The 21,138-nt window shown below is 45.5% G+C and overlaps 1 protein-coding gene across 2 annotated transcripts in view; it reads left to right on the forward strand.

Moving 5' to 3' along the window:
* Positions 1-21,138, forward strand: part of NPR2 (natriuretic peptide receptor 2) — a 266,856-nt gene that overhangs the window by 113,522 nt on the left and 132,196 nt on the right. For both annotated transcript variants that reach the window (XM_063453527.1, XM_063453528.1), the window contains exon 6: positions 17,305-17,437. In XM_063453527.1, the coding sequence (XP_063309597.1) occupies positions 17,305-17,437 (133 nt within the window). The remainder of the gene's footprint in view (positions 1-17,304; positions 17,438-21,138) is intronic.

Genomic DNA, 21,138 nt, shown 5'->3' on the forward strand with positions numbered 1-21,138 from the left:
TTATATTGTCCCAAATCTCTCTCCATCCCGGCACCCAGACGTCTTCTCCATCCCAGCAAACTAAAGCTCTCTTCAAAATACAAGACAACAGGAATATTTGGGATACGGCTGAGAAATCTATAATTGAAAAACAAAAGTGTACATAGTGTAAATCTACATTAAATAATTAGTAAGTGATCATGAAATGCACTCACGAGATGTAGATGAAAAGATAGCGTTTCTAAGGTGCCTCCCCCGATTGTGATGGGGGGCTGATGCCTTTCTCCACTTGCTCCAAACGATAAGTGAAAAAACAGGACTTCCAAGGTGGTGGAAAAAATAAAACAATTTATTAAGGATGAAAAATCACCCAGCAATAAAAGTAGAAATACAGGCTTAAAAAAGAGGTCCTACGCGTTTCGTTCAAAAACTGGAACTTCCTCAGGGACCAAATGAATAAAATTACATGCAGAAATGACAGAATGAAAAAATACAGCCTACTCCCACCCTCCCACCAGTCCTGTTTTATAGGGCTAGCCCCTGAGTTGATTGGTGATCATCTGGGCGTCCTCCTTTGTTTCCTCCCTCATTGGTGGAACAGTAGGTCATATCCAGCTGATTTCTTTCAGTGTTAGTTGAAATTCCCGCGTTCTGTATCGGCCGAAAACCGGAACCGGAAGTGAGCCTTCACTTCCGCGTTCCACTGAATCATGCGTTCCAGCAGTGAAATTCAAAGAGGTTGGGATGTGTAATGATGTGGCCATCTGGTGGTCGCCAGGAGAACAGTCCCAGAGAATAGGAATTTTAAACAGATATGAATTTATCAAGAGAAAGCATAATAATATCGGCAGCAAAAATGGAGAAATGGGTTTATGCAACATACATCGCTTGTGCCCCATAGAAATCAATGCAAAATGCAATTTATTTATAATTTCATGTTGGAATAACTATAATATATGAGTTTGAAAAAATAGTACTTACATCTATATAGATTATATTTACTAAAGTGCCCCGTTTAGGTTCAAATATATTTAATTTCATTTAGAATTATTTAGAGTTATAAAATATACAATTTAAATAATAATAATAATAATAATATACATATCTACCTTCAGAACACTCTTCATATATAAATGTGTATTTATCCCAGTGAAACACCCTTAATTGGGTAATGGAGAATAATAGTAATAACGGCTATCTTCTTTTTAAGGAAATAAGTAGACAGTTATAATGTGGGGGCTTCGATCAAATGCCCCATAAAACTCAATACAAATTTAATTAGAATAGCCCAAAAATATGTTATATATGAATGAAAAGTATATTGGATACATCCACCTTAAGTATATTTTTTATATATATATGTGTATATTCCACACAATGATACGTCCTTAACTGGATAATAGGTCCAATTGTGGACAACCTGATTCCATTTCCACAGTGTATACAGAGTGTGGTATAAGAACATAGGTCCATACCACTACCTCTAGGAATGGGAAAAGAGAGAGAGATAAGCAAATATTGATCTATCAACAAATTAAAATACAAGCGGACCAAAGAACCACTATACTTTATAGGAAACAGATCAGATCAATGTCTACGTTCAATCCCATAGGCTCTAGTGTTTGTAATTGGTGAATCCAAAAGGTTTCCCTTTGGGATAAGTTCTTAATCCTATCGCCCCCACGCAAATGGGGTACGACTCTCTCAATACCCATACATCTGAACGGTTTCCATGAAAAGAGAGGGCATGTGCTGCAATGGGCAGAAACCGAATGGGTAGTTAACCCCTTCCTGATGTTGTTCAGGTGCTCAAGAATACGAACTTTCAAAATTCTCGTAGTACGACCCACATACTGTCTGCCACACGGACACTGCAGTAAATAAACTACAAAGTCCGTGTGGCAGCTGATATCTGATTTGATGTGATATATCCTCCCAGTGGTGTGACTGGAAAAGGTGTCAGATCTTACAATGGACACAGTTCTACAGGCTTTGCATACATTGCATCCCCTGCAAGATCCCGTATTGGTGTTAGTGGGAGAAGTTTTAATAGCGTAGCTGGGAGCCAGCATGTTCTTTAGATTTTGATTCTTTTTAAAGATCACTTGGGGGTGTTGGGATAGATGTTTTCCCAGCACTGGATCTTGCAATAGTATTGACCAGTGATTTTGTATTCCCTTTTTAATCTTCCTATGGTCAGTGTTGTACTGAGTCAGAAAAGCAGATCTAAATCGGTTATCTGTGGTGTCAGGGATAAGTTTGTCCTCCAATAACGTGTTCCTTTTAATTTGTGTTAAGTGACGAATTTCTTTTTCCAAGGCATTTCTCTTATATCCCTTTTCTAGTAATTTCCTTTTAATATGGTGTGATTGAGTGTGAAAATCATGATCATGTGAACAATTGCGTCTAAGTCTTGTAAATTGACTCTTAGCTATCCCATTGAGCCATGGCTTATGGTGACAGCTATCCTGATGTACAAAACCATTGCCATCTGTTGGCTTGAAATAGCATTTAGTGCGTATCTGACCAGCTTCACTGAACAATGTAAGGTCCAGAAAATTAATTGTGTCTTTACTCCAAACTGGGGTAAAGACCAGATTATATTGATTAGAGTTTAAAAATTCAACGAACTCAGAAAACGAACTAGAAGACCCTTTCCAAATAATAATCACATCGTCAATATAGCGCCGCCAGAGCACCAGGTTTTCCCTCCAGTCATGCCCAGACCACACAAATAGCTCTTCCCATCTGCGAACATATGTATTGGCATAACTGGGGGCAAACCTGGTGCCCATGGCGGTCCCCGTGATCTGTAAATAAAATTTACCATTAAAAAAGAAATAATTGTGCTCTAAAATAAATTTAACAGCAAAAAAATTGAACGTTTTTAAGTCCTGTGGTAAATCAGGGTCTTGGGCCATGAAATGGTCTATCGCCTCTAGCCCTAATGAATGACTGATAACTGTATATAGGGATGTGACGTCCAGAGTAGCCCAACTATATTCCGAATCCCACTCAATGTTTTCGATTTCTTGCAAAAACGATTTTGTGTCTTTAACATAGGAAGGTGAATTCTGAGCATATTTCTGCAAAAAAGAGTCTACAAAAGCAGATAAATTGGCAGTAATCGAATTGATCCCGCTTATAATCGGGCGGCCTGGTGGGTTAGGGAGACGTTTATGAGTCTTGGGAAGAAAATAAAAAATGGGGATAATAGGATTTTTTTGAAATAAATATAAAAAGTTTTTTTGAGAAATAATTTCATTATTTTTAGCTTGTTCTAAAATATTTCTTAAATGTAAATTGAATTGATGTGTGGGGTCAGATTTCAAAAGTACATATGTATTTGGGTTTAACCAGAGGTTACAGAGCATCTTGGCCATACTGGATAAGCCTATAGCAGAGGCAACCAGGTTGGCATGCAGAGAGGATGCCCAACAGGAGATGTGGTAAGAAACCCTAGAGGGTGTCCAGCGTTGGCGGGGTGAGCGTCTCCCCAGCAAGGAGCACCGACTACAAGCTCAAGTGGCCCTACGAATGCCTATCCTGGGAGACCAGCACAGGGAGGAGTTGGTGATCCAGCTTGATTCACTGGCATGGAGGGAACTGGGTCTCGATGATGCGTACCAAGCGCTACATTGGTACGTGGTTCAGCGTGTTCCCGGACTGGCCACATTTGACAAACCAGAGGGCAAAGATTACAATGGCCCTGGTTTATTGTGGGGGGCCTTTGCAGAACCGGACTTTGGGAGTGCGACCGAGTCACGACTTTGGGACATATTTGCCTACAGAGAGGCCATGCTGGACCTCCCTATGGCTGAAGACCTAAGGCCAAACCTGATTGAATTGGCTGTCCAGGAATGGGAACTGGAGCAGGACTACCAGCACCTAATCAGCTCCAGTCAGTCAGCTTGCAGGTACCACCAGAGCAGTGGGAGTTTAAACAGGATTATGCCCTTTTATTTGTTAACGCAGCCTGTTTCTAACCTGATGGGGCTTATGGACTGTACACCATTGGGAGCGTTGAGTTTCGTCCCTCCTCCCCAACAACTAAGCCCGTCATCAGGAGACCTGGGGTCTGTACCACCTACCCCCCAACCAGACCCAGAGGTGGGAGACCTTATCGACTGGTCCTGGGAAGACCCTCAGCTGACAGGTGGAGGGAAGACCGAGATCTCTCCACCGGCCCTACAAAGATGCTGGGCAGCCGGCACAGATCGCCAACCACAGATAGATATGGTAGGAGTAGGGACAGTCGGTCCCTCTCCACAGTGTGCAACCCAGGGAGAGGAGAGTGCTGTCCTACCTCCCAGCAGCTAAGTGTTATGTTGGGAGAAGAGACAGGCGGTCTCTCTCCCCAGCGGCAGAGTGCCTTACAGGGAGGGGAGACAACCGGTCTCACTCCCCAGAGGCTGGATGTGATAGTGGAAGGGGAGATGGTCGGTCTTCCTTCCCCGAAGGACAGTGTTTCAGGGAGAGGAGACAGTCTGTCTCTCTCCCCAACGGTCAAGTATAGTACCAGGAGAGGAGAGTGTCGCCCTCCATCTCCAGAAACCAAGGGTGTTATTGGGAGAAGGGACAGGCGATCCCTCTCCCCAGTGGCAGAATGTCTTACAGGAAGGGGAGACAGCTGATCCCCCTTCCCAAAAGTAGGACAATTTATTGGAAGGGGAGACAGTCGGCCCCCCCCTAAAACAAGGGAGAGTGTTGCAGGAAGAGGAGCCTGTTACCCCTTCTCCCCAGCGGCAGCGTAGCCCACCAAGGGGAGACACTAAGCTCCCCACCGGTGCAGATGGTCTCTGCCCACTCAGCAACCCATCGATCCGGAGGGCTAGTACCCCCCCAAAACCGTGGTGGAGCCCCTGGACATGGACAAGCTACCCACTAGCCAAGGTGCAGTAACCAATTCTTGTGGTTGGGCCACTCTGTTGATTATGTTTTGTGGGTGGGTTGCTGGACTAACCAAAGCACTGACCGACAGGAGGTCAGATACCTTGTTAGTCTTGTTGGGAAAGAGGAGAAATGTGGCGAAACCAACCTCGCCACTGGGCACTGGGAGAAGCCTGTTTGCCTGCCTCCTGCCTGCTGACTATGGCCCCTGGGAGATGTAACGGCTACCCAGGTAGTAAGGGAGTATCTGCCGTTGGAGACGTCCTTTTCCTGGCAAGCTGCTGTAGTAACGGAGCTCTTAATCCCATCCACGAAATCCAAGGGTAGAGTCAGGCATAGCTGTAAACTGGAACAGAGTAACGGTACAATAGATCCCCTCCAAGAACGAGACGAGGCTACGTTTTGAAAGGTCAAGCAGAACTAAGGTTTATTGACAGGGGTCTCCTTTTATGCAATACTACCCTGGGAAGGGCTACACCTACATAATTATCACAATAACCAATCACATACATGGTACAACCCCCACGTCTCCTCCCCTCAGATCAACCTTTAACATAATTAACACACACATAATTTTACCCAAGTTCTGGATGTACCCCAAAAACAGGGGGTACATCTTTAAATCCGGTATCCCCAACTACCCTCAAGTCCCCTCAGCATGTTGCCCCATCACCACAGCGAAATACCCAGGTGCAGTAACTGTTTGTAGTGGGTGGGCTGCTCTTGCACTGTGTTGTTGTGGGGGGGCTGCTCTAGCACTGGCTTATTGTGCGTTGGTGGATCGACTAATGGAGGCACTGACCGACAGAAGGTCAGGTGCCTGGTTAGTCTTCCCCCCAAAGGGGAGATATGTGACAAACTGCCATTTGCCACTGGGCATTGGAGAAGACTTATTGCTAGCATCCTGCTCTGCGACTATGGCCCTGCAGTTCTGTAACAGAACCTTACCATTACCTGGGAATATTTGTTGCCAAGTCAGCCCTTTTTCAGAGACTATAACCACCCTGGAATGGATTACATGGTTCATATGGAATAATCAGGAGAATTTGTTCATTTTATGCCATCTGTACGGTAGAAATTCAACCTGTAAAAGAACGAACCAAACTACCGAACACCGGACCACCCTGCTGTTAATTAAGTGATATTTTACCTCCCAGCTCTATTTCAGCCGTTCGCATGGTTCAGCACGAATCCTTTGTGTTAAGCATAGGTGGCCGCCATTTCGGGACTTTGCACGTGTTCGCAGCCATCTTAAGCACAAACAGCGGTGTTTGCCAGCAATCGCCTGGAACTAAAAACGGATACGCAAACAGCGAACACCGCTGAGACCTCCAGGATAACGTAGCTTCGTGCTGGAACTACTGAACGACCAGCCATTCGGTAGAAAGACTACACCTTGCATGGGGATTCTAGCGAACACCGAGATAACTATGGATGGCAAGGATTTCGTGGGGTTTTTATGCACGAACGGAGACCGACGCAAGGCCAAAACTTGTGGAACTATTTTCGGCCAGAAAGTCTGTGCGGTTGGTCAAAACTTCAAAGATCCATAACTCCCGTACCCTTTAACAGAATGAGCTGGATTTTGGATATGCGGTTCCCCTGAACCAGGGCTATCTGGGGATACCGGATTTAAAGATGTACCCCCTGTTTTTGGGGTACATCCAGAACTTGGGTAAAATTATGTGTGTGTTAATTATGTTAAATGTTTATCTGAGGGGAGGAGACGTGGGGGTTGTACCATGTATGTGATTGGTTATTGTGATAATTATGTAGGTGTAGCCCTTCCCAGGGCAGTATTGCATAAAAGGAGACCCCTGTCAATAAATCTGAGTTCTTCTTGACCCTTCAAAACGTAGCCTCGTCTCGTTCTTGGAAGGGGATTGCTGAACCTGACTCTCCCCCTGGATCTTGTGGATGGGATTATACCAGCTCTATTACTACACAGCGACTTGCCAGGGAAAAGGACGTCTCCAACGGCTGATACCCTCTCACTACCAGGGTAGCCGTTACACTGACCATACAGGTAGGGTGTGAGTTTCTTTAGAGCACAAACTAGGGCTAAACATTCCTTTTCCACTGCCGCGTAACTCACTTCCCTGGGTAATAACTTTCTACTTAGGTACGCGACAGGGTGTTCCCCTCCATCATCCACGATCTGGCTTAGAACTGCCCCCAGTCCGTACATGGACGCATCTGTATGGACGACAAATCTTTTGTTAGGGACGGGGGCAGATAGAACAGGTGCGTTGATCAAGGCTTGTTTCAAGGTTTGGAATGCTGTTTCACAGGCGGGAGACCACAGGACGACCCTAGGCAAATTCTTTTTTGTCAAATCTGTCAGAGGTTTAGCGATGGTACTATAGTCAGGGACAGATTTCCTGTAATATCCTGCTGTCCCTAAGAATGCCAATACCTGGATCTTCGTGTGGGGTGTTGGCCACTTGGCTACAGCCTCAACCTGTGCAGGTTCTGGTCGTTGTTTCCCACACCCCACTCTGTGTCCCAAGTACTGGACTTCGGCCATCCCGAAATTACATTTCTCTGGTTTCAGGGTTAGGCCTGCGGCCCTAATCTGATCCAGTACAGCCTCAACATGTCTCAGGTGTTCCCCCCAGGTCTCACTATAGATCGCAATGTCATCCAGGTACGCGCAAGCGAAATCCTGGAAGCCATCAAGGAGATGGTCCACTAAGCGCTGAAAGGTAGCTGGGGCGTTTTTCATCCCACATGGCATGACCTTGAATTGGTATAAGCCAAATGGAGTGACAAACGCCGACTTAGGGATAGCCTCCTTGGCCAGGGGAATCTGCCAATACCCTTTGCACAGATCGATGGTGGTCAGATAGCGTCCCCTGGCAATACGATCTAATAGTTCGTCCACCCGGGGCATGGGGTAGGCATCGGTCACGGTTCTGTCATTGAGGCGTCGATAATCGACACAGAACCGGGTCGTTCCGTCCTTTTTGGGGACTAGGACAACGGGCGAGGCCCAGGGGCTGTTGGACGGCTCTATAACCTCCAGTCTTAACATCTCTTGTATCTCCTTCCTCATCTCCTCTTTTACCGCTTCAGGGATTCTGTAGGGAGTCTGTCTGAGAGGGTTTTGTCCTGGGGTCTCTACGTAGTGAGTCGCTAAGGAAGTGTACCCTGGCTCCTGGGAAAACGTCAACCCTTTCTCAGTTAGTAATTGTCGGATCTGCCCCTTTTCTGCGGGAGTTAACCGCTCCCCTAGCTGTACTGTATTGAGCAGAGTTTTAGGCTCCGAGTCGGCTAACAGATCTGGGATAGGTAAGCTGTCAGGGTCTTCAGTGGCCGGGATACATATGGCTGCTACATCCTCTGGTCTTTCTTGATACTCCTTTGCTGCTGGCAATTACATATGTAGTATCGCAGACTTGCGCTACTACTTTGTAAGGGCCCTGCCAGGAGGTCTGGAGCTTATTTCCTTTAACAGGTCTAAGCACCAGAACCTTCTGGCCCACTGGAAACGTTCTCTGACGGGCGCCCCGATCGTACCAATGTTTCTGACGGCCCTGGGCCACCTGGAGGTGTTCTCGGGCCATCCTGGCTAAGTGCCCCATGCGGTTCCGCATCTCCAGCACATATGATACAATGGGAACACCCTCATGTTCTATCTCTCCCTCCCAGTGCTCTCGGATGAGGTCGAGGGTGCCTCGCACTCTCCGTCTATAGAGCAGCTCGATTGGAGAGAACCCTATGGGTTCCTGCGGTACCTCTCGATAGGCAAACAAGAGGTGCGGCAAGAATCGCTCCCAGTCTCTGTATTCCGCCGTAAAGGTCCGCAGCAATTGCTTTAGGGTACCATTAAAGCGTTCACAGAGACCGTTAGTCTGAGGGTGGTACGGTGAACTAAGCAGGGTCTTAATACCGCAGACCTTCCATAACTGTTGGGTTAGGTCTGCGGTAAACTGAGTCGCTCTGTCAGATAGGATTTCCTGAGGAAATCCCACTCTGGTGAATATCCCGACGAGAGCACTGGCAACAGTGTCAGCCTGGATATTCGTCAGAGCGACGGCTTCCGGGTAGCGGGAAGTATAGTCCACCCTCCCTTCTTACCAGAGGGACTGGGGTTAGGTAGGGGTCCTACTAGGTCGACGGCCACCCTGGTTCCTCGATCACGGGCATAGGTGACAGTCGAGCTTTAGGATGATCCCATCTCTTCCCTACCCGTTGGCATACGTCACAAGTGCTGCAGTAACGTCGCACATCCTTCGAGATCCCCGGGCAAAAGAAGGTCTGGGTGATCCTGTAGGTGGCGCGGTTACCCCCTAGATGCCCTGCCAACGGAATGTCGTGGCCAATTAGGAGAAGTTCCAACCGGTACTTTCTGGGTACCACTAGTTGGCGCTTCTGCGAAAGGACACAGCCTCTCTTTCTGCCTTCAGTCAATCTATATAACCTGTCACCATGCCATATAAAACGCTCCCGCTCATCCCCTCTACTATCTGCTAATTCTCTATACTTTTGGAGGGTGGGGTCCTCTCTAGTTTCCCTCCCAAACTCCTCTGGGGTGTCCCAAGCTATGGGTCTCCCTACCGTAGTGGGCTTACAGGTCGGTTCTTGGCTTACCTGGGTCTCCCGGCCTGTTGTATGATCATCTGCGATACGGGTCTGTGAGCGGGTGGCCACGGGACAAGCAGCGGCAGGAGAAGGTAAATAAGCCGAAGTCAGAGGGCCAATGTCGTTGCCAAACACTGCCTCGGCAGGTAGGTTGTCCATGATGCCAACTGTGGTATTTCCCGACCCGAGTCCCCAGTCTAAGTGCACCCGGGCAGTGGGTAAGCGAAATACAGCCCCCCCTGCGACCCGGACAGCAACTGTGCGAGTGGACACATTTTCTGGCTTCACCTGATGTTTCTGAATCAAAGTGATGGTAGCCCCGGTATCTCTTAGGCCTTGTGCTACTTGTCCATTCACACTTACCTCCTGGCGGTGATGCTGACGGTTATCTGGAGAGGCAGCTTGTATTGGATCTGCCTCATACAAAATTCCCAGACATTCCTCAGGACCCACCTCGGTCTCTAGGCAGTGGGCCGCAGAGGGACGTGATGGAGTGGCCTCTGTGTTGGGTGTTGTGCGTCTCCAGTTGTTATTTGTAAATCCCAAAGGGCAATAACGAGCAATATGTCCCGTGTTGCTGCAGCGATGGCACGTCACCCTAGACGAATCCCGGGGGTAGTTGTTAGACCCCTGAGGACGTGGCGGTCCGGAGGGTACTGGAGCCCAGAACTCTGGGCGTGAGGTGGCGGTTGGGGCGGTCGTGTAGTACCCTGGCTTACTTTCCTTGTTTCCGTGTACTCATCCGCTAGCCGAGCCGCCTCATTTAAGTTAGCGGGATGGTGATCTCGTACCCAGTCTTGTATATCCGCGGACAGATCTTGGAAGAAATGTTCCATTAGGAACAGCTGCAATACTTCCTCTCCGGTGTTGGCCTTGCACCCTTGGACCCAATGTGATGCCACCCTTTGTAACCGGTTGTCCCATTTCATGTGGGAGTCCACAGCCTTCTTTTTGGACTCCCAGAAGCGGCGGCAGTACGCTTCTGGGGTTACAGCATACCTGGTGAGCAGTGCATCTTTTACCCGTTGATACTGTGATATATCCTCTGCAGTAAGTGCTCGAAAAGCCTCATTTGGTTTTCCTGATAATTTCCCAGCCAGGATAGTGACCCATTGCTCTGGTGGTACTTGGTGTAGTGAGCACTGTCTCTCAAAGTCAGCCAAATATCCATCAATTTCCTCTTCACTTTCCACAAATGTTTTAAATGCAGTAAATGGTATTTTCTTTACTGCAGCAGCGGGTGGGGGAGTAGGAGCTGTCTGTGTAATAGGTTGTCTAGCTCTTACCAGCTCAATTTCGTATCCCCTCTGGTCTCGAATCTCCGCTCTCGCTTCCAGGAACAGTCGTTCAGTTAGTTCCACGGAAGTTGCTGGGTACATGGATAACCTCCGCTGTACCCTACTGGTAATCTCGTCATCCTCGCTGACAGGGGCCTGTTGTTCAGTGACCTCCATAGATCTATCCATCTCATCCAGTTCCAGTAGGTCAGCTATCAGCTCTCTCCGTGGTCGGTTGCTGGCACTCCTTCCCCTAGTCTCCAACAGATCTTTTAGTGTGGGTCTCTTCAATCTAGCATACTGGGACTCCATTCAGCACTTGCTTTGTGGATGAAAAGGACCATCCCACCGCTGCCACCAATGTAACGGCTACCCAGGTAGTAAGGGAGTATCTGCCGTTGGAGACGTCCTTTTCCTGGCAAGCTGCTGTAGTAATGGAGCTCTTAATCCCATCCACGAAATCCAAGGGTAGAGTCAGGCATAGCTGTCAACTGGAACAGAGTAACGGTACCCCTCCAAGAACGAGACGAGGCTACGTTTTGAAAGGTCAAGCAGAACTAAGGTTTATTGACAGGGGTCTCCTTTTATGCAATACTGCACTGGGAAGGGCTACACCTACATAATTAGCACAATAACCAATCACATACATGGTACAACCCCCATGTCTCCTCCCCTCAGATCAACTTTTAACATAATTAACACACACATTATTTTACCCAAGTTCTGGATGTACCCCAAAAACAGGGGGTACGTCTTTAGATCCAGTATCCCCAGATAGCCCTGGTTCAGGGGAACCACATATCCAAAATCCAGCTCATTCGGTTAAAGGGTTCGGGAGTTATGGATCTTTGAATTTTTGACCGACCGCACAGACTTTCTGGACGAAAATAGTTCCACAAGTTGGTAGCAAACCTCAGCAGTACAGGAGAGCAGGCAATACATCCCAGGGGCCATAGTCACATGGCAGGAGGCTGGCAATCAGTCTTCTCAAATGCCCAGTGGCGAGGCTGGTTCCGCCACATGACTGTCTGCCTGTAAGTGTATGTGTGTGCCTGGGACTGTGTGCATATGACTGTATTTTATAGTATATGTGTATAATTGTGTGCATCTTAATGCGTACCTGACTGTCTGACTGTGGGACTGTGTGCATCTGACTGCAAAAAAACACATCCACATTCACACAATGGTCTACATGCATTTTTATTTTTTAATATGAATTAATTAACCATCACAAATATAACACACAGTCCATACACACATATCTCACACACAGTACATACATCCATTACAAATATCACATACAGAGGTGGTGGTGCAGACCAGATTCCCAGCACACTGGACCACCAGAGATCAGTATGCCCTCCTCCCTGCAAGGTAACAACAGGGAAGAGGGAATTAGTTTTCAGTTTTTATTTTTTATTTTAAGTAAGTATTAATTACTTTACAAACTCTACACCCACACACACACACTATATTTACCCTTTGACAAATCTGAATACAGGCCAAACCATGTAGTTACTGGATTAGTGCTCTGTGTGGTCAGTGTGAACGTGGTATATATTAGTGGTTACTGGATAAGTGCTTCGTGAAGTTGGTGTGAACATGGTATATATTAGTCGTTACTGTATTAGTGCCCTGTGTGGTTGGTGTGAACGTGGTATATGTTAGTGGTTACTGGATTAGTGCCCTGTGTGGTCAGTGTGAACGTGGTATATATTAGTCTTTACTGTATTAGTGCCCTGAACATGGTATATGTTAGTGGTTACTGGATTAGTGCCCTGTGTGGTCAGTGTGAACGTGGTATATATTAGTCTTTACTGTATTAGTGCCCTGAACGTGGTATATGTTAGTGGTTACTGGATTAGTGCTCTGTGTGGTCAGTGTGAACATGGTATATATTAGTCGTTACTGGATTAGTGCCCTGAACGTGGTATATGTTAGTGGTTACTGGATTAGTGCTCTGTGTGGTTGGTGTGAACGTGGTATATATTAGTCGTTACTGTATTAGTGCCCTGTGTGGTTGGTGTGAACGTGGTTTATGTTAGTGGTTACTGTATTAGTACTCTGTGTGGTTGGTGTGAATGTGGTATATATTAGTTGTAACGGACCGTTTCAGCATATGAGGGGTTAAAATCCGTTTAGGCAATAATCCCCTTAGGCAATAATCTCAGAAAGGCACAGCTACTGCAGAACATCAAAACTCACGAATTGGCTATAGGCGAATGCATCAAACTCCCGAACTGCATACCAGGGAATAAGATAGCACTCCAAGCTGGAACCTCACGAATAGCTGCTAGCAGATGAATAGGAAAAGCAGACATCAGCTTACACTCCTAGCAGTCAATCTCCAACAGCATACAGTGAATCCCCCCAAGAACGAGACAAGGCTCCGTGTTGAAGGTCAAGCAGTGATCTGAGGTGCTGGGGCACCCAGCCTGGTTTTTATTACATGAGTACACATACAGGCCACACCCAGGGGGAGGCATAAAATAACCAATCACATACATGGTTCAGCCCACACATCCCCTCCCCTCAGATAACATTAAACCCAATTATCCGGTACACCTTTTCAGCCAAGTTCTGGATGTACCCCAAAAACAGGGGGAACACCTTTAAATCCAGCATCGCTGGATAGCCCTTATTCAGGGGGACAACATATTCAAAATTCAAGTCATTCGGATGAACGGTTCGGGAGATATGGGGTTCCAAATATTTGACCGACCGCATGGGTAAAGTATCCGAAAACAGTTCCATGCATTTTGGCCCTGAATTCCCTTGTTTGTGGGGTTCTTTCTACCGAACGGCGGGTCATTCGGTAGTTTCTATACGAATTTCTGGAAGTATGGAGGTCTCAGCGGTGTTTGCCTAGTCAAGTGTCCGATTTTAGTTCCAGACACTCGACGGCAAGACACCGCTGTTCGGTAGTTTAAGATGGCCGCCGCCACGTGTTCGGCTCCCGAATGGCGGCCACCCAGAGGACACAGACCACACTGCACTGATTGCCAATTACCCGTTTGCAACATTGTTGCAAACGGTAATTGGAGGCACACTTATTCCTGGGTGGTCTGGTTGTTTGGTAGTTTCACTCAATATACTGAATGGAGTGATTCTACTGAACAATCAGTGAATGCTGCATACAAATCACCCAGGATAAACTTAACACATATATAAATACATATATAATATTACAGGCAGTACACTAGAATATGCTTCACAGTCTTAAAGGGACCCAAAAGTCCCAATGAGTCCATAGATGCTGTTAAAAGGGCCAGTAGCAGCAATATACAGTACAATATGCCCCAAATAACCCAGGGGCCATAGTCAGTAGGTAGGAGGCTTGCAAACAGGCTTCTCCAGGGCCCAGTGGTGAGGTTGGTTTCGTCACATTAGTCATTACTGTATTAGTGCCTTGTGTGGTTGGTGTGAACGTGGTATATATTAGTGGTTACTGGATTAGCGCCCTGTGTGGTTATTATTGGTATATATTGGTGTGAACGTGATATGTATTAGTGGTTACTGTATTAGTGCCCTGTGTGGTTGGTGTGAACGTGGTATATATTAGTGGTTACTGTATTAGTGCCCTGTGTTGTTGGTGTGAACGTGGTATATGTTAGCGGTTACTGGATTAGTTCCTCATGTGGTCAGTGTAAACGTGGTATATATTAGTCATTACTGTATTAGTGTCCTGTGTGGTTATTATTGGTATATATTGGTGTGAACGTGATATGTATTAGTGGTTACTGTATTAGTGCCCTGTGTTGTTGGTGTGAACGTGGTATATGTTAGTGGTTACTGGATTAGTGCCCCGTGTGGTCGGTGTGAACGTGGTATATATTAGTCGTTACTGGATTAGCACTTCATGTGGTTGAAGTGAAAGTGATATTTAGCAGTGGTTACTGGATTAGCGCTCTGTGGTTGGTGTAAGCGTGGTATATATTAATGTTTACTGCGTTCGTGCTCCATGTTGCTTGTTTGCTTGTGACTGTTGTTACCTCAGTGTGGTTACTGGATTCACGTTCCGTATGGTCAGTGTAAACGTGGTACATATTGGTGGTTACTGGATTCACGTTCCGTATGGTCAGTATGAACGTGGTACCAATTGGTGGTTACTGGATTCACGTTCCGAATGGTCAGTGTGAACGTGGTACATATTGGTGGTTACTGGATTAGCGCTCTGTGGTTGGTGTAAGCGTGGTATATATTAATGTTTACTGCGTTAGTGCTCCATGTTGCTTGTGACTGTTGTTACCTCAGTGTGGTTACTGGATTCATGTTCCGTATGGTCAGTGTGAACGTGGTACATATTGGTGGTTACTGGATTAACGTTCCGTATAGTCAGTGTGAACGTGGTACATATTGGTGGTTACTGGATTAACGTTCCATATAGTCAGTGTGAACGTGGTACATATTGGTGGTTACTGGATTCACGTTCCGTATGGTCAGTGTGAACGTGGTACATGTTGGTGGTTACCGGATTCACGTTCTGTATGGTCAGTGTGAACGTGGTACATATTGGTTGTTACTGGATTAACGTTCCATATGGTCAGTGTAAACGTGGTACATATTGGTTGTTACTGGATTAACGTTCCGTATGGTCAGTGTAAACGTGGTACATATTGGTGGTTACTGGATTCACGTTCCGTATGGTCAGTGTAAACGTGGTACATATTGGTGGTTACTGGATTCACGTTCCGTATGGTCAGTATGAACGTGGTACCAATTGGTGGTTACTGGATTCACGTTCCGAATGGTCAGTGTGAACGTGGTACATATTGGTGGTTACTGGATTAGCGCTCTGTGGTTGGTGTAAGCGTGGTATATATTAATGTTTACTGCGTTAGTGCTCCATGTTGCTTGTTTGCTTGTGACTGTTGTTACCTCAGTGTGGTTACTGGATTCATGTTCCGTATGGTCAGTGTGAACGTGGTACATATTGGTGGTTACTGGATTAACGTTCCGTATAGTCAGTGTGAACGTGGTACATATTGGTGGTTACTGGATTAACGTTCCATATAGTCAGTGTGAACGTGGTACATATTGGTGGTTACTGGATTCACGTTCCGTATGGTCAGTGTGAACGTGGTACATGTTGGTGGTTACCGGATTCACGTTCTGTATGGTCAGTGTGAACGTGGTACATATTGGTTGTTACTGGATTAACGTTCCATATGGTCAGTGTAAACGTGGTACATATTGGTTGTTACTGGATTAACGTTCCGTATGGTCAGTGTAAACGTGGTACATATTGGTGGTTACTGGATTAACGTTCCGTATGGTCAGTGTGAACGTGGTACATATTGGTGGTTACTGGATTAACGTTCCATATGGTCAGTGTGAACGTGGTCCATATTGGTGGTTACTGGATTCACGTTCCGTATGGTCAGTGTGAACGTGGTACATATTGGTGGTTACTGGATTCACGTTCCGTATGGTCAGTGTGAACGTGGTACATGTTGGTGGTTACTGGATTAACGTTCCGTATGGTCAGTGTGAACGTGGTACATATTGGTGGTTACTGGATTAACGTTCCATATAGTCAGTGTGAACGTGGTCCATATTGGTGGTTACTGGATTCACGTTCCGTATGGTCAGTGTGAACGTGGTACATATTGGTGGTTACTGGATTCACGTTCCGTATGGTCAGTGTGAACGTGGTACATGTTGGTGGTTACCGGATTCACGTTCTGTATGGTCAGTGTGAACGTGGTACATATTGGTTGTTACTGGATTAACGTTCCATATGGTCAGTGTAAACGTGGTACATATTGGTGGTTACTGGATTAACGTTCCGTATGGTCAGTGTGAACGTGGTACATATTGGTGGTTACTGGATTAACGTTCCGTATGGTCAGTGTGAACGTGGTACATATTGGTGGTTACTGGATTAACTTTCCGTATGGTCAGTGTGAACGTGGTACATATTGGTGGTTACTGGATTAACTTTCCGTATGGTCAGTGTGAACGTGGTACATATTGGTTGTTACTGGATTAACGTTCCATATGGTCAGTGTAAACGTGGTACATGTTGGTGGTTACCGGATTCACGTTCTGTATGGTCAGTGTGAACGTGGTACATATTGGTGGTTACTGGATTAACGTTCCGTATGGTCAGTGTAAACGTGGTACATATTGGTTGTTACTGGATTAACGTTCCGTATGGTCAGTGTAAACGTGGTACATATTGGTGGTTACTGGATTAACGTTCCGTATGGTCAGTGTGAACGTGGTACATATTGGTGGTTACTGGATTAACTTTCCGTATGGTCAGTGTGAACGTGGTACATATTGGTTGTTACTGGATTAACGTTTCCGTATGGTCAGTGTAAACGTGGTACATATTGGTGGTTACTGGATTAACGTTCCGTATGGTCAGTGTGAACGTGGTACATATTGGTGGTTACTGGATTAACGTTCCGTATGGTCAGTGTGAACGTGGTACATATTGGTGGTTACTGGATTAACGTTCCGTATGGTCACTGTGAACGTGATACATATTGGTGGTTTGTGGCTGTTGTTACCTCCATGTGGTTATTTTGATGACTCTAATGTGAGATTTGGCTCATTACTCACACAGGTTGTTGGCCATTACAACGGGATCTCAAAGCAAATTAATTGGACTGGAAACCCCATCATTTGGCTGAAAGGATCCCCTCCATCTGACAACCCCCCTTGTGTGTTTGACACCGAAGACCCGATGTGTGAAAAAAGTGAGCAATACTCAAACTGTCTTCCTGTCCACCAATGACTCCTTCTCTCTGGTAGACATATTATTCTTTATTTAAGTGATCTACCTCTCTCCTTTTCTCTCTCCCTGTATTTCCATCTCTCTCTCTCTCTTTCCTCTCTCTCTCCCCCGTCCCTGCTCTCCCCATCTTTCTCTCTCCCTCCTTTCCTCTCTTTCTTCCCATCTCTCCTTTCTCTCCCTCCCTCACCCTTTCCCCCTTCCTCTATCCCTTTCCCTCTCTTTCCCTCCCTCCCTCTCTCCCTTCCCTTCTCCCTCTCTCCCCCTTCCCTTCTCTCTCTCCCACTTCCCTTCTACCTCTCCCCCCTCTCTTCTCCCTCTCTCCCCCTTCCCTTCTCCCTCTCCCCTTCTCCCTCTCCCCTTCTCCCTCTCCGACTTCCCTTCTCCCTCTCCCCCTTCCCTTCTCCCTCTCCCCCTTCCCTTCTCCCTCTCACCCCCTTCCCTTCTCTCTATCTACCACTTCCCTTCTCCCTCTCACCCCCTTCCCTTCTCTCTATCTACCCCTTCCCTTCTCCCTCTCCCCCCCTTCCTTTCTCTCTATCTACCCCTTCCCTTCTCCCTCTCACCCCCTGCCCTTCTCTCTCTCTACCCCTTCTCTCTCGCTCCCCTTTTCTCTCTCTCTCTCTCTCTCTCCCACACTCTACCCCTTCTTTCTCTTCCTCTCCCATACTTTTTCTCCCTCTTCCACACTCTCTCTCCCTCTACCCCTCTCCCACTCACCCCCCCTCTCTCTCCCACACACTCTTTCTCCCTCTCTCACCATCTATCACTCTCTCTCTCAGTAACGTTCTGAGGGTTATTCACTAACGTGAGAATTGCTGGGAAACTGAAGTTTAAATTAAGCCAAATTAGCAGATATCTCCCAGTCAATTCTGTTTCTGGTTCAGCTATTTTGGCCTTAAATGTGGAATTCGCTTTGCATTTCCGACAGTTCTCACTTTAATGAATAACCTTTTTAGTCTCTCTGATTTTAAAGGGACACTATAGTCACCAAAACAACTGTAATGAAGCAGTTTTGGTGTATAGATCATGCCACTGCAGTTTCACTGCTCAATGCTCTGCCATTTAGGAGTTAAATCACTTTGTTTATACAATCCTGGCCACACCTCCCTGCATGTGAGTTACATATCCTTCCTAAACACTTACTGTAAAGAGACATCTAATGTTCACACTTCCTTTATTGTAAGCTCTGTTTAATTTATAATTTATTATCTGCTGCTCTGTTAATAGCTTGCTAGACCTTGCAGGATCTATACACCAAAACGATTTCATTAAGTCACTCATTACTCATTCATTATACACTCAGACACATTATTGGGAGTATTTTTGCTGTGGAGCTCTGTTATACACTCAGACACATTACTGGGAGTATTATTGCTGTGGAGCTCTGTTATACACTCAGACACATTATTGGGAGTATTTTTGCTGTGGAGCTCTGTTATACACTCAGACACATTACTGGGAGTATTATTGCTGTGGAGCTCAGTTATACAGTCAGACACAACAATATCCTAGAAAAGAGGGATAGAGGGAATTGTGGCTCAAAATAGGGACTGTCCCTCCTAAATAGGGACACTTGGGGGCAGGGCTGCCAAGAGGCCGCCATGGGGACCGGGCTCCATATGGCCAAAAAAATAGATTTTATATATATATATATATATATATATATATATATATATATATATATATATATATATATAAAAAAGATTACAAAAAAACGGATGCACCAAAAGACTATCTATTGAAAACTAGATAATATCAACAATATGCACTATACACACACACACACTACATGCACTATATACACACACACTACATGCACTATATACACACACACACTACATGCACTATATACACACACACTACATGCACTATATACACACACACTACATGCACTATACACACACATACTGCATGCACTATATACTCACACTACATGCACTATATACACACACACCTCATGCACTATATACACACACTACATGCATTATACACACACACCTCATGCACTATATACACACACACTACATGCACTATATACACACACACTCCATGCACTATATACACACACCTCATGCACTATATACACACACTACATGCACTATATACTCACACCACATGCACTATATACACACACCTCATGAGCTATATACTCACACTACATGCACTATATACACACACTACATGCACTATATACACACACTACATGCACTATATACACACACCTCATGAACTATATACTCACACTACATGCACTATATACACACACCTCATGCACTATACACACACACACACACACACACACACACTGCATGCACTATATACACACACCTCATGCACTATATACACACACACTACATGCACTATACACACACACCTCATGCACTATATACACACACTACATGCACTATATACACACACACTACATGCACTATACACACACACCTCATGCACTATATACACACACCTCATGCACTATATACATACACCCCATGCACTATATACACACACTACATGCACTATATACACACACACACCTCATGCATTATATACACACACACTACATGCACTATATACACACACTACATGCACTATATACACACACACACTACATGCACTATATACACACACCTCATGCACTATATACACACACCTCATGCATTATATACACACACACTACATGCACTATATACACACATACACTCCATGCACTATATACACAGACCTCATGCACTATATACACACACACTACATGCACTATATACTCACACCACATGCACTATATACTTACACACACCTTATGCACTATATACTCACACTACATGCACTATATACACACACTACATGCACTATATACACACACCTCATGCACTATATACACACACCTCATGCACTATATACTCACACTACATGCACTATATACACACACTACATGCACTATATACACACCTCATGCACTATACACACACACACACACACTGCATGCACTATATACACACACCTCATGCACTATATACACACACACTACATGCACTATACACACACCTCATGCACTATATACACACACTACATGCACTATATACACACACACTACATGCACTATACACACACACCTCGTGCACTATATACACACACTACATGCACTATATACACACACACTACATGCACTATATACACACACCTCATGCACTATATACACACACCTCATGCACTATATACACACACACCTCATGCACTATATACACACACCTCATGCATTATATACACACACACGACATGCACTATATACACACACACACACAGTACATGCACTATATACACACACCTCATGCACTATATACATACACCTCATGCATTATATACACACACACTACATGCACTATATACACACATACACTCCATGCACTATATACACAGACCTCATGCACTATATACACACACACTACATGCACTATATACTCACACCACATGCACTATATACTTACACACACCTCATGCACTATATACTCACACTACATGCACTATGTACACACACCTCATGAACTATATATTCACACTACATGCACTATATACACACACTACATGCACTATATACACACACCTCATGCACTATACACACACACACACACACACACACACACACACACACACACTGCATGCACTATA

Source organism: Pelobates fuscus, chromosome 5, assembly GCF_036172605.1.
Source record: "Pelobates fuscus isolate aPelFus1 chromosome 5, aPelFus1.pri, whole genome shotgun sequence".
In the NCBI taxonomy this organism is placed as follows: domain Eukaryota; kingdom Metazoa; phylum Chordata; class Amphibia; order Anura; family Pelobatidae; genus Pelobates; species Pelobates fuscus.